The sequence below is a fragment of the Anabas testudineus genome, chromosome 18 (genome assembly GCF_900324465.2).
Source record: "Anabas testudineus chromosome 18, fAnaTes1.2, whole genome shotgun sequence".
Taxonomy (NCBI): domain Eukaryota; kingdom Metazoa; phylum Chordata; class Actinopteri; order Anabantiformes; family Anabantidae; genus Anabas; species Anabas testudineus.
Window position 1 is genome coordinate 20,799,035 of NC_046627.1, and position 13,384 is coordinate 20,812,418.

At 37.5% G+C, this 13,384-nt stretch overlaps 2 protein-coding genes across 2 annotated transcripts in view; both read left to right on the forward strand.

Moving 5' to 3' along the window:
• The window catches only part of LOC117153013 (basement membrane-specific heparan sulfate proteoglycan core protein-like), a 278,634-nt gene that overhangs the window by 215,455 nt on the left and 49,795 nt on the right, over positions 1-13,384 (forward strand). The window lies entirely within an intron of this gene.
• The window catches only part of LOC113157391 (Fc receptor-like protein 5), a 107,575-nt gene that overhangs the window by 53,769 nt on the left and 40,422 nt on the right, over positions 1-13,384 (forward strand). The window contains 7 exon segments of the mRNA XM_033326560.1: positions 7,353-7,616; positions 8,972-9,247; positions 9,644-9,883; positions 10,184-10,450; positions 11,433-11,717; positions 11,998-12,300; positions 12,523-12,790. Coding sequence (XP_033182451.1) covers positions 7,353-7,616; positions 8,972-9,247; positions 9,644-9,883; positions 10,184-10,450; positions 11,433-11,717; positions 11,998-12,300; positions 12,523-12,790 — 1,903 coding nt within the window.

The following is a 13,384-nucleotide window of genomic DNA, read 5'->3' on the forward strand; positions in this document are numbered from 1 at the left end:
GCAGCTGGACCCTTGTTCAGATAACTATGCCTTTCTATGTGTTTCCTACAGGTGATTTCAATAAGCTAAGAGACAAGGTGAAGGAAGCCTACCACCAGCATCAACATACAAAATGGTCCAGGGACTATAGAAGATCACCTAGAGGGTCCTTCGATAACCGTGTGTACATAGACAGCATAGGGGTACCAAATGAGTTCAAAACCTGCAACCAAGTGGCTGCAGGGTTTGATCCCTTCCTGTTCTGGTGGTCCACAACTAATAAAAATGTTAATGTTACATTTATTATAACCAACAGAAATTTGTTAAGTACACGAGAGATGCAGTTCAAGGCATTGCTGACCAGCTTGGTCCTACTTCTCTGATGACCTGGCAGAATCAGATGACGCTGGACATGCTGCTAGCCAAGGATCGGGGTGTCTGCAAGATGTTCAGTATGTTCTGCTGTATTTACATCCCCAACAACACAGCCCCTGACAGCAGCATCACTAAGGCACATTATGGCCTCACCAGCCTGCCTGAGGAATTGGCATACATACAGTATACTAGAAATAGTTGTGAGAGTTCTTAGAGGAGAACTGGTCGAGCAGACTCGGAGGGGATAAGTGGCAGAAGATACTTGTTTTTGACTGTGATGTCGTTGAGTGATGGCAAGGATGGGACTGAGGCTTGGGAAAATCGAAGCTGTACTACGCCCTCTTGTCGGCATCCCTCCATTTGTTGCGGTAGGTGTGTCTGGTAAGTCCCTAGTAGCAAATTCGTCTTTAATGGTAGGTGGCTGACCCTGACAAAACACGTCAAACAAGGCATATTTGTTCTACCTACTTCTTGCCGCCACCGCGTGGAAATCCACGGCGTAGTCTGTCACAGAACAACCCCCTTTTTTTTTGAATCTTGTGCTATACACAGTAGCCGACGAGGGGCGTCCTTGGAGGGGGCTGCACAGTTAAACAGCCTCCTCATGGCCTCCACGAACGTCCCAACAGAAGAGCAGATCTCAGACCATCGATCCCATTCTGCCGTTCCCCACTGTCGAGCAGGTCCTGAGAGTAGTGAAATGATGTCCCCTCTTCAGAGGGGAACGAAGATGGCTGTACACTACAGCACAATGGGTTATGAAAGGTGGGGGTCGATGACGCTCTCGAGCAGCTGCTAACGGTGATGAGCTGCAGAGTCATATGCCTGAGCTGCAGTGTAAGGTCTTTCAGTTGTTGTTCATGGCCCCTGATTGCCTTGGCCTGTGCCTGTAGTTCACGAGCCACATTTCCTAGGTATGCTGGGTCCACTATGGCCAGTCCGTTCCGTCACAAGCACAACGAGGCGAGGGCCCAATGTGGGCAGGCTGGAGTAGTGATGTTGTTTAATGACAGGTTGTATGCAGGAGGAGGGTAGTATCTGAAACAAAAAGGGATCATAAATGGGAGTGCAGACATAAACCAAGTAAATGTGCAGAAAGTCATGAGTGCTTGCTGTTGTGTCCTATGCATCAGGGGGCTGCAGAGAGTGATCGATGCCACCTTAACAAAGACGATGTATCAACAAATAGACACCGAAGGATGAAACCCAGACAACTACAAGGATCTCAGGAATGGATACAATGTTGTTGAACTATAAGTACCTTGCCTCATGTGGACTGTAGTGATCCATACATGATGTGTATAATGAAAATCTAACAAAGTTATACATTAAAAATAGGAGATGTGCACAGTACAAATAATGACATATATTTTAAACCTGAAGAGGTTTCTTATACACCCACTTATCCAATGATATATTATTTTTACAGCATTATTGTTGAAGAGACAAAAACAGTTTAAACAGGAGGTAATTGACAGAAAATGTTACATTAAGCTTGTTTTGCTTCTTACTGACAGAAAGGCTGTATGTTTCACTAAAGGAAACACCTGTTCAAACGTTTGTTGTAGAATGTGAAGATAAGATTGTAGGGATTATCTTCGTGCTCCACAGCCAAGGTTAAGCAGAATATTGAGCTGAGACCGGACACAGAGGATGATGAGAAACAATCCAAGCCTGTCTAAGATATCTGTGTTTTTTTTTTTTTTTCTTTCTTTCTGTATAAAGACTAGAAATCTAAATGAAGTCAGTCGAGCTTGTACAATCCAGTTGTAACAGTTTGGCTCCTTGCGCAAGTAAAACTTACTCAACCGAGACTTGCATCAGACTCTGTCTTCTTTGTGTTTGATAATTTATCTAACAATAATGTACTATAATATGCTGTAATAATAAATAAAAATGTACATAAAATTGCTTTTAATGCTTTTAAGTTGTGGTTTAACAGACATTTTTTAAAAAAACAAACAAATGAAACTGGCCTGGTCAAAAATGATGGTACCCCTAGAAAATAAGTAAAATAATTTCGTTAAACTAACATGTGTCCTGTAATTAGCAACGCAGGTTTTTTTCACACTTGTATTAAGTCAGTCTGTCTATTTAAAGGGCGAAAAATTCCCTTCCAAAGTGAAATATTTTGCACATCACACATCAGCTCTATGTTCACAGATGCAAAAATAAAGCATACAAACAAAAATAAACTGTACTTACTGTGAAAGTGACAGAGGAGGCTCGGTTATGTTCTGGGGCTGCTTTTCTCTATCTGGCACAGGGTTTCTTAAATCTATGCAGGGTACAATGAAACCTCAATCTCTCTTTTAAGGCATTCTGGAGCAAAACATGCTGCCCAGTGTCAGAAAGCCTGGTCTTTGTCTCAGGTCATAGTCCTCCAACAGGAAAATAACCCAAAACACAGCTAAAAACAACCAAGAATGGCTAAGAACAAATCATTGGACCATTCTGAAGTGGTCTTCTATGAGTCCTGATCTAAATCATATTTAACATATGAAGAGAGAACTGAAACATCCTTCAAACCTGAGACAGCTGAAGCAGTTTGTTTTGCAGTTGGCTTAAATAGTGACTGATGCTATGATCTGACCTTGATGTACCTTGACCTTGGATTTCACCTCTAATCCCTATGGAAGATATTTTAGGTTACCATTTGTTTGACCAATTGTCCTCTTATGGCCACATCCTGGGAGGTCGGCTACAGTCCCATGGACCTTAAACTTCTGAATAATATGTGCAACTGTAGTCACTGGAACATCAAGCCGCTTGGAGATGGTCTTACAGCTTTTACCTTTAACATGTGTGTATCATTTTTATTTCTAATCTCCTGAGAATGGTCTCTCTTTAGCTTTCTGTGGTTGTATTGTGGTACACACCGTGAAGAGCAGAGTGACCACTTTTCAACCTTTAAACAGACTGACTGAATACAAGTATGAACCATTTTTGTCCAGACCAGTTTCATTAGTTTGTTTAAAAAAAAAAAAAAAAAAAAAACTTCTGTTGAGCCACAACTCAAAAGCTATGTCTGATTTTCATGATTTTTTAGTGTTTTTTTATTTATTACTTATGTCAGTTTCAAGTTATTGCAGTGACCTTGGTTTTTCTTTCTTTAATGGAAGGGTACCAGCAATTTTGTCTCCACGTGTGTATGTATTATACATTCACACACAAGATCTATTTACAAACACAGTATTCAGACATACACAGTCATCACGTTCACTATTTTCACAATACAGGAAATATGAAGAGGGTGAAGGCAGTGGACACTACGCAGTATAACATAGCACAAATAAACACACAATAAAATATATGTTTCATAGTTTGCTTAAAATAATGACTAATAACCATGACTTATTGTCTATAAAACCACTGTTTTATCAGATTTCATGTTTGTTTTATTTAATTCTTTAATATTCTCTCTGTCTCTTTTCAACCACAGTTCATATTAATAGTTGCTGAGCAAGAAGTGTGAACATATTTTCACATATTTTCTGTGGTCAAACTAAATACAGACATGTCAGTTTGATATGTGACATCTTTTTCACACAGCTCTCTATTTTCAGTTTTCTCCTGATTCAAAGTGAACAGAGTTCTCAGAAACACAGAGACAGAGTCAGTACTAAATGTGACGATGTGATACTTGCTCTGGATGCTGAAGATATGTGAGTACACGACTTTCTTTGTTTGAATGATACAATTGAAGGAAATTATTAATAATTAGAAGAGCAGATAGTCAGGAGTTTGACTGCTCCCAAACCTGCCATCAATCATCGTTCCTCAACCTGGTACCTGAATGCTATCAACTGTCATTCCCTTGCCTGCTCTCAGCCTGCTTGCTCCTGCTATCAGACCTGTTCCTAGCTATCCTCCTCAACCCAAGTTTTCAGTTTATACCTGCTTCGTCCCTTTCCCTTAATTTGTGACACTACATGTACATATATTCACAATCAGTGTATTCAGGCTGAGCTACCATCATGTAGATATGTCAACTATGAGATTAGAAACTTGTGTATATGTAGAGAGATTATGAGGAGATTTCAAATTTCTTATATTATGTCATTCCATTCATTTGAAAGTGTTTAAAATGTTTTACCACCAGAGAAATGTGTCATGTTATTTATGAGACAAGAAATTGTAGCTGAAAATCCAGATGAGCTTTGTCTAGAACATTTTACATTAGTTTTTCTTTTTGTCAGTTTGATCATTTCTGATGACTCAGCAGGGAACACCTGTGGTGGAAAGTACATAAAGTACAGTAACTCAAGTACTGGACACAGTTACAATATTGGGATACTTGTACTTAAATATAATATTTCTATTTCATGTTACTCCTACATCGACCAACGTGGTTAAAATTAGCTCCATCTTTACCGGCTGTAATGTTAATGTTTCCAGATGGATGTATAAACATATAATCCATTAATATAATATAATTCTGAATTGGGGCATTTTGCATAACGAGTACTAAAGAGATATTTGGCCTTTCTATATTTTTATCTGTGACTATAAAAACTTTCTTTACCATTTTTTACAGTTAATAGTACACATGTAAAATATGTTCTCCTTTTAATTTAATTCATTTTCTTACTGAGGTGAGTCCAGTGAACACATCAGTTCCCCAGTTTCTATTTTATTGCTAAAGGGTCAGTTTATGATGGCAGACTTTTAATCTGAAGGATGGAAGATGTGTCAAAGAATTATCCATAATTAAAACAGAAATATTGTAACAGAAGTTTCTCCACTTTTCTTTGATATCTCCACTGACTAACAGGCAGCACACCAGATCAAATGCTGTTTTTACTTCAGACACTACAAATTAGACCAAAACTCACATCACCAGGTGTTGAACACATTACGTACTTACTAATACAGCGACTATGGATATAAGAACAGAGGGTATGAAGTATTACATCCACAAATAAACACAAAGATAAATGTTACAGGTACAAACTGTTTGTTCATTCAGTGCTCTTATGTCTTCTATACAGAACATATGTTCAATAATATTTGTCTGTTTAGTTTATTGTCTATTAGGAATCAAGTACAAACCTTTGAGTCAGATTCAAACTATGACTATGTGTCTGTCTGCAGTGGATCAGAGGAAGTGTCAGTATGTTAAAGTACCCTGTGGTCAAACTCAGAAACACAGACAAGTTGAGAGAAGAATGAAATGTAACTTGTGTTTTCACAGAGTTTCTCTTCATTTGCTGCAGTTTGAAGAATTTCTCCCAGAGTCAGTGTTGGATGTGAGGATGGGACACACTTTTCTCTGTGTGCTGCAGTTTTTCTGTGAGTAAATCACTGATTGATGGAACAAATGAGAGAAAATGTTGTAGTGAGGAGAACAGAGGATCAGAGGTTTGTTCACTTTGAACAGAGCACACTTGTTATCAGCTTGGTTGTGTTGTAGGAAGGATCTTTAGAGGACGACTGTGTTAAATCATCAGATACAGTTTGATGTGATTTTACCACTGATCATTTGTTACATTTAGTCATTAATGAAAGTCCAGTTGTTTGCTGTGTTTTCCTCTTGATGTGCTAAGTTTCAGTCTTTATTTCAGTGCTGAACACAATCTTCTCCTCTGGACATGCTCAAGGTAAATGTTCACTTCTCTTCTTCTTATTTTAAATGAATTATGATTAATCTTCTCTCTTTGAGAGTAAAATAGTTTGTACTGTAATACTTTATATTCATACTTTTGTAGTTATTTTTTAGTTTCTATTGGTTTTAGATGCTGTTTTGACCCTTGAGCCCAACTGGTCCAGTTTTTTTACTGGAGAGTCTGTGACCTTCATATGTGACATGAAAGAAGGAAAAGACACTGACTGGAAATACAGATGGAATAAAGATGGTCGAGAGTTTGTTCAGTACAATTCACATAAAAGCTTCACATTACAACCTCTATCTACAAATTACAGTGGTCGATACCACTGTTTTGGTTTCCACAGCAGCTCAAATCAAATAAAAAAAAGTAATATTGTCTCTTTAACTGTATCAGGTGAGTAATCAATGTTTTACCCACAGAACTGATAGTATTTATGATCCTATTCTTTCAGTGTGTTTTGTCTAATTGTCTGATTATAAACTATTTAAATATATTTTAATTTCACTGTGTAAAGAATTATTATTTATTGCTCAAAAACTTTGACAAGAATTGCTTGATAGTTTCAACACATGGTGCATGTTGGTTCACTGTAATCTAAAAGTATTGTAGTATTGACTGTATTTTTTTGAAAGATTAAAAAAAAAGTAAAATATGTGGAAGGATTCCAATAGTAGAGTCTGTTGCATGACTTGTATCTCACTTGTAAATCACTTTGAATGAAAACTTAACTAATATGACTAAAATGTAAATTTAAATGACTTGGCTTTAAAATAATTTCCATCTGAAAATATTTGTACATGTTTTGTCATATTTTATCAACAGATAAACCCAAAGCCAAACTTACAACAACAATCATACCAGTAAGGGGCAGTGTGACTCTGAACTGCTCTGTGAATCCATCATCTGGTTGGAAATATTACTGGTACAGAGGAGATCAATCCTCTGAACTCCTGATCAGACATGATGATGTTTTCAACTCCTCTGGACAAATCAGTGTCTCACAGGAAGGACAGTACTGGTGCAGAGGAGGAAGAGGAGAACCGGTTTACTACTCCCAGTACAGCCAGTCAGTTAGAATTAACACACTGGGTGAGATTGACAAGAAGATTTAAAACCTACAATGTAGAATAGAAATCTGTCTGAATACAATTTAACATCTTTGTTGTTCTTGTAAATTGTTGAACAGTAACAGTCTCAAACAGGGTGGTTGTGACTCTGAATCCCAACTGGTCTGAGATCTACCATGGAGAAATATTATTTTTGATTGTAATCTGATATTTGATGATATAAGTTAAACTGACTGAACCCGAAAGTTTTTCTCATATTTAGATTAAAACCTACACATTTCATGATTTATGTTGTTAATTTTATTATTTTAAATCGAAACAGCTAAACCCAAAGCCAAACTGACAGCAGGTCCAACAATCATACCAGCAGGAGGCAGAGTGACACTGAGCTGCTCTGTGGACGAGTCTGATGGTTGGAAATATGACTGGTTCAGACGAACCTCAAACTCTAATGAAGCTCAGGTTGATGGTGAAGAAAACAGAGATATCAGAGTCTCACAAGGAGGAATCTACAGGTGCAGAGGAAGAAGAGGAGAACCAGTTTACTACACTGATTACAGTGATGAGATCACTGTTGAGATAACTGGTGAGTTTAGTTCCTGTGTTTTTAATATTTCAACACATCTGTCAGGACATTTTACAGTGTAAAACATACAGTGGGGTCAGCAACCTTTAACACCCTAAGAGCCATTTGGACCCAGTTTCCACAGAAAAGAAAACACTGGGAGCCGCAAATAATTTTGACATCTAAAATGAAGATAATATTGTTTTGTTTTTTTTACCTTCTTTGTATACACAACTTTAGTGAGTTTCTTATGACATTTATTTTAGTGCTACAGAGAAAATTACATTCCATTTATGTGATAAACACATTTTGAACAAAAAATAATAGCAAAAAAAGAAAAAAAAAGAAAACAAAACAAACATGCTGAGTTGAAGGTCTCTTTCAAATGTATCAAAAAGCTGAACTTAAATTTTCCACGTAGCAAACAGAAAATGCCCTGAGCAGTCATCCTTATATCGCCTTTGGGCTGTCGGAGCGTGTAGCGGAGCCTTGACATGAATTTTAAGAGTAAATTGGAAAAAAGCACTACGTCACCAAACACTGAAAAATAAATATTTGCAAAACATCTGCATACACATTTGTTTTACCTGCTCCTGAACCTCTGCACACAGCGTCTGCAAATCAGAGCTGTACGAAGTCACTTTCATCTTTAAGCAGGACTGTAAGCTGTCGTCTGGGTTTGTTTTTAACATAGTTCATGATGGAGAATAGCTGCTCACATACGTACAGTACAGACCAAAAGTTTGGACACACCTTCTCATTCAATATTTTCATGACTATGAAAATTGTAGATTCACACTGAAGGCATCAAAACTATGAATTAACACATGTGGAATTGTATACATAACAAAAAAGTGTGAAACAACTGAAAATATGTCATATTCTAGGTTCTTCAAAGTAGCCACCTTTTGCTCTGATTACTGCTTTGCACACTCTTGGCATTTTCTTGATGAGCTTCAAGAGGTAGTCACCTGAAATGGTCTTCCAACATTCTTGAAGGAGTTCCCAGAGATGCTTAGCACTTGTTTTCATAGTCATGAAAATAAAGAAACCCCTTCGAATGAGAAGGCGTGTCCAAACTTTTGGTCTGTACTGTACGTGGATCAGAAGATCGACAGGACTCCAAATACATATTGCTTCATGTCTATGTAGTTGTCGGGGATGAATTCATGTTTCAAACACGAGTTTGTCTGGTCTTGTAAGTTTCTCAGTATCACTCTATTTGTGATTCTGTATTAAATTAAATACTTATAATTTATTTTCCCAAGCCATGTGGAGCCGCAGTATAAGGATAAAAGAGCCGCAGGTTGACGACCGCTGTTTTACACCAATCAAGTTAATTGAGTTAATTCAATATTTCTATTTGTGTCTCTCAGGTTCCACTTCTGTCTCTGTGACTCTACAACCTGACTGGTCTCAGATCTTCAGTGGAGAGAAGATCACTGTCAGATGTGAGATCCTGGGAGGTGGAGACACTGAGTGGGATTATGAATGGAAAACACCTCAGTCAACTTCACATCAGACACATGTTAATTACTGGACTCTCAGTGTTTCTGAGTCCAGCAGTGGAAACTACATGTGTAGGGGCAGAAACAGAAGAGACTCCTATTCTTCAACACAGTGGAGTAAAACCATCACACTGACTGTATCAGGTCAGTTTGATATTTTTATATATTCTGAAATACAATACTTCACATTTACAATTAGAATTTGTAGTAGTTTTCTTTGTATTCATTGTATATAATATATAACACCACACTGAACTCTTGGAGATCACTTACTTGTTATTTTCCCTTATTCTAAAATGTGCTGTAAAGGCTACAGGTAAACCAGTGAATCATGGACTAATAGAAATGTATAAATCTATCTTGGTTTAAATCTGAATCTATTTGGGAGCTGGAAGTGAAGTTTCTCTACTAAAGTTTTAAAAAACATTTTCATGTTTAATAGCAGCAGCAAATGAATTAGTCAATATAGTGAAGTCAATGAAATGTGGGGAAAGTCTTGTTCTAACATTTCTATGTTTGTTTTTACATTGAACTAAACAGCAAATAGACCCAGAGCCTCACTGAGAGCAGACAGTGAAGTCATACCAGCAGGAGGCAGAGTGACACTGAGCTGCTCTGTGGACGAGTCTGAGGGCTGGAAATACTGGTTCAGACATAACTCAGGGTCTTGGTCATCAGAGAACAGAGTTTCAGAAGGAGGCGTCTATTACTGCACAGGAGGAAGAGGAAACCCAGTTTACTACACAGAGAACAGTAATGAAGTTACTATTAATAAAACAGGTGATATTATTTTTCTATTACTGTATTAATTAGTGATTCTAATCAGAATAAGACCTGAAAATAGATTTTTGTAGATTTTAGGTGGGATGGTCTTTGTGTTTTTAGTGGACAGATGTCAAAGAGTGAGAGTCAGAGTTATCAGATGATACTTTCTCCTCCACTTGTTCTCCACAAAACTTCATGATAAAAGTTGATAAATGAGTCAAACTCTCATTTGACATCTTATAAATCTTTGAATTATTGTTTATTGATTTGCTGATACAGTAGATATTAGATAGAAAACTGTTTCCATGTCCACAGTTTCCATCAGGCCCACTGTGACTCTGGATCCCAACTGGTCTCTGATCTACACTGGTGAAACAATCACTGTCAGATGTTGGATCCAGAACCATGAACGTACTCAGTGGATGTATGAATGGAGACCAACAAACCTGAACACATATCCAACACAAAGTGAATACAGGATCGACAGAGCTGCTGAGTCCCACAGTGGAGACTACAGTTGTCGGGGCAGAGGAGACTATTTGTTAACAGAGTGGAGCAGAGTCATTAAACTGACTGTGTCACGTAAGTAGGACAATGCAGAAAATAATGAAAATGATCTAAAATTTAATTTAAAACTTCTCTTTATGTTTACTACAAGAATAAAGATAAATTTAATGGAGGTCGGTTGTGTGGAAGGTTCTGACTCTCTTTCATGAGGTGGTTTGGTTTTGGCTCATGAGGTAGATCAGATAGCTCTGATCATAGATCACTGTTAGACGCTTTTCTGGACTTAAGTCCAGTTTCCACAGAGCACTGAACTTCGAGATAATTGTTATTTTCTGAGGTCAAATAAACCTGAAAAAACATCTGATGAGTAATACATGATGCATCTAGTAAACAATCAAATCACAACAAATAAACAGGGATTTAAAATATAGCCTCATCGTACGACTTAAATGGAGGACTTTTTGCATTTGATAAGTATCTAATTCATTCTTTATTAACATATAAAAGAAAATAATTCATGATGCAGATCAGTGATAATATTAATAATTTGTGCATCCATGATACAATGAGTTCAGCCATATTTAGTCTTAACAATTTTCATTAGTTCATTTACAGACCATTACTCAGATTTATGAAGACACTAAAGCTTTTTTATGTCTTTTGTTCTAAAATGAATAGAAACTAAACCAGAAGCTGAACTGAACGCTGACATAAAAGTCATTCCAGTAGGGGGCAGTGTGACTCTGAACTGCTCTGTGAATCCATCATCTGGTTGGAAATATTACTGGTACAGAGGAGATGAATCCTCTGAACTCCTGATCAGACATGATGATGTTTTCAAGTCAAATGGACAAATCAGTGTCTCACAGGAAGGACAGTACTGGTGCAGAGGAGGAAGAGGAGAACCAGTTTACTACTCCCAGTACAGCCAGTCAGTTAGAATTAACACACTGGGTGAGTTTGACAAGAGGATTTGAAACTCACAATGTAGAATAGAAATCTGTCTGAATACAATTTAACATCTTTGTTGTTCTTGTAAATTGTTGAACAGTAACAGACTCAAACAGGGTGGTTGTGACTCTGAATCCCAACTGGTCTGAGATCTACCATGGAGAGATGATCACTGTCAGATGTGAGATTCAGGGAGGAGACACTGAGTGGGAATATGAATGGGAAACAACCAGCTCCATCAAACCTTCAAATCAAAATGAATTCAGGATTAGTTCTGCTTCTTCATCCCACAGTGGAAACTACAGGTGTAAAGGCAGAAAGAAAAATGCTCAACATGAAACAACAGAGTGGAGTGATTTCATCAAACTGACAGTGAACAACAGTAAGTCAAGTTATATGTCATTCAAACTGAAAATGGAAATAATTAATAGAGATTTACACTCATTTATTTGGAAGATGATTTAATCTAAAGTGACAAGTTACAAGTGAGGTACAAAGTCAACAAGAACAAATGTTTCAGTTTTGTTAATAAACATTTAGATTTTCCATAGTTAGACCATCTTAAAGTTTCTACTACCTGTTACAAGATTATTCAAGTTCAGATAAATTGAATTTAATGTTGCACAGTAGATATAACATGTGCTGATACTGAGAAAACCTGTTTCCAACAGATAAACCCCAGTCTGTCCTCAGTGTGTCTCCATCCTGGCTGAGTCCTGGAGCCTCAGTAACTCTGAAGTGTGAGGTTGAACATCCATCTGCAGGATGGAGGTTCTACTGGTATAAGACTGTTCCCAAACTGTCAGACAGACTCTACAGATATGAGCTGCTACCTGGTAGTGACAGTGGCACTGAAGAGGATTCTTACATGGTTCATGGACAGACACACACAGCAGGATATGTGTGTAGAGCTGGAAGAGGAGAACCAGTGTTTTACACTGAACACAGCAAACCAACGTTTGTCTGGTCTGGAGGTCAGTTTGTTCCTTTGTTCCTTTCTTTTCATCTTTATCTTCCAGTTATTTGTGACCAACATGTAAAATCTATGTCAGCAAAGTAATGAACTTTGTAAAGGTGAAGAAATCTCCAGGTGTCCTGTTGACTTATGATATTAATAAAAATGAGAAATCTTTTTAAGTTCTTGTTTAGCTCTGTATAAGTCACAACGTGTGTGTACAACATGTTTTGTGTTTCAGATTTTCCTCCATCAGCGTCTCTCACTGTGAGTCCTGACAGAGTTCAACACTTCACCTCTGACTCTGTGTCTCTGAGCTGTGAAGGAAACTCTACTGAGTGGAGAGTGAGGAGGTTTCCTGAGGACAGTTACCTGTCCCTCTGTTCTGACTGGGGGACGATGACTGGATCAACATGTAACATTAGTGGACTGAACAGTTCTGCAGTGTACTGGTGTGAGTCTGGATCAGGACAGTTCAGTAATTCAGTCAACATCACTGGACACAGTGAGTTTTCATCACTTTTATCTTGTACATTAATTATTTGATATTTGTAATATGAGGTTTTGATATTTTTAGGAGACAAATATGAAAACAAATCATTTGATTCTTTATCCTGTAAACTCAGTCTAGGAAGTTACAGTCTATGTTCTGGTTTCACACTGGCTGCCAACAACATCCATTTTCTTACTGTGTAAACATATTGAACATTTAACAAAGTAATTTTAACCATCTTCATCATCACAGTGCTACATTTTATATGAATCATATAAAATAAAATTAAAATGTGTCATTTATTGTGATAATTTAAAACAAAGTCAAATTAAACTCCTGCGTCTCCTGATCTTTGACTGAAACTTCCTGTTCTTTACTGATTTACAGATGATGACATTATCCTGGTGAGTCCTGTCCTTCCTGTGACTGAGGGAACATCTGTGACTCTTGGCTGCAAGTTGAGGAGAGAAAATGTTGTTTCTAATGTGTTTTTCTATCAAAATGACAAACTCATCCAAAATGATACCAGAGTGGAGCTGATTATCTCTGCAGTGTTAAAGTCAGACCAAGGTTTTTATAGATGTGAAGTTCAAACAGACTCGTTGATTAG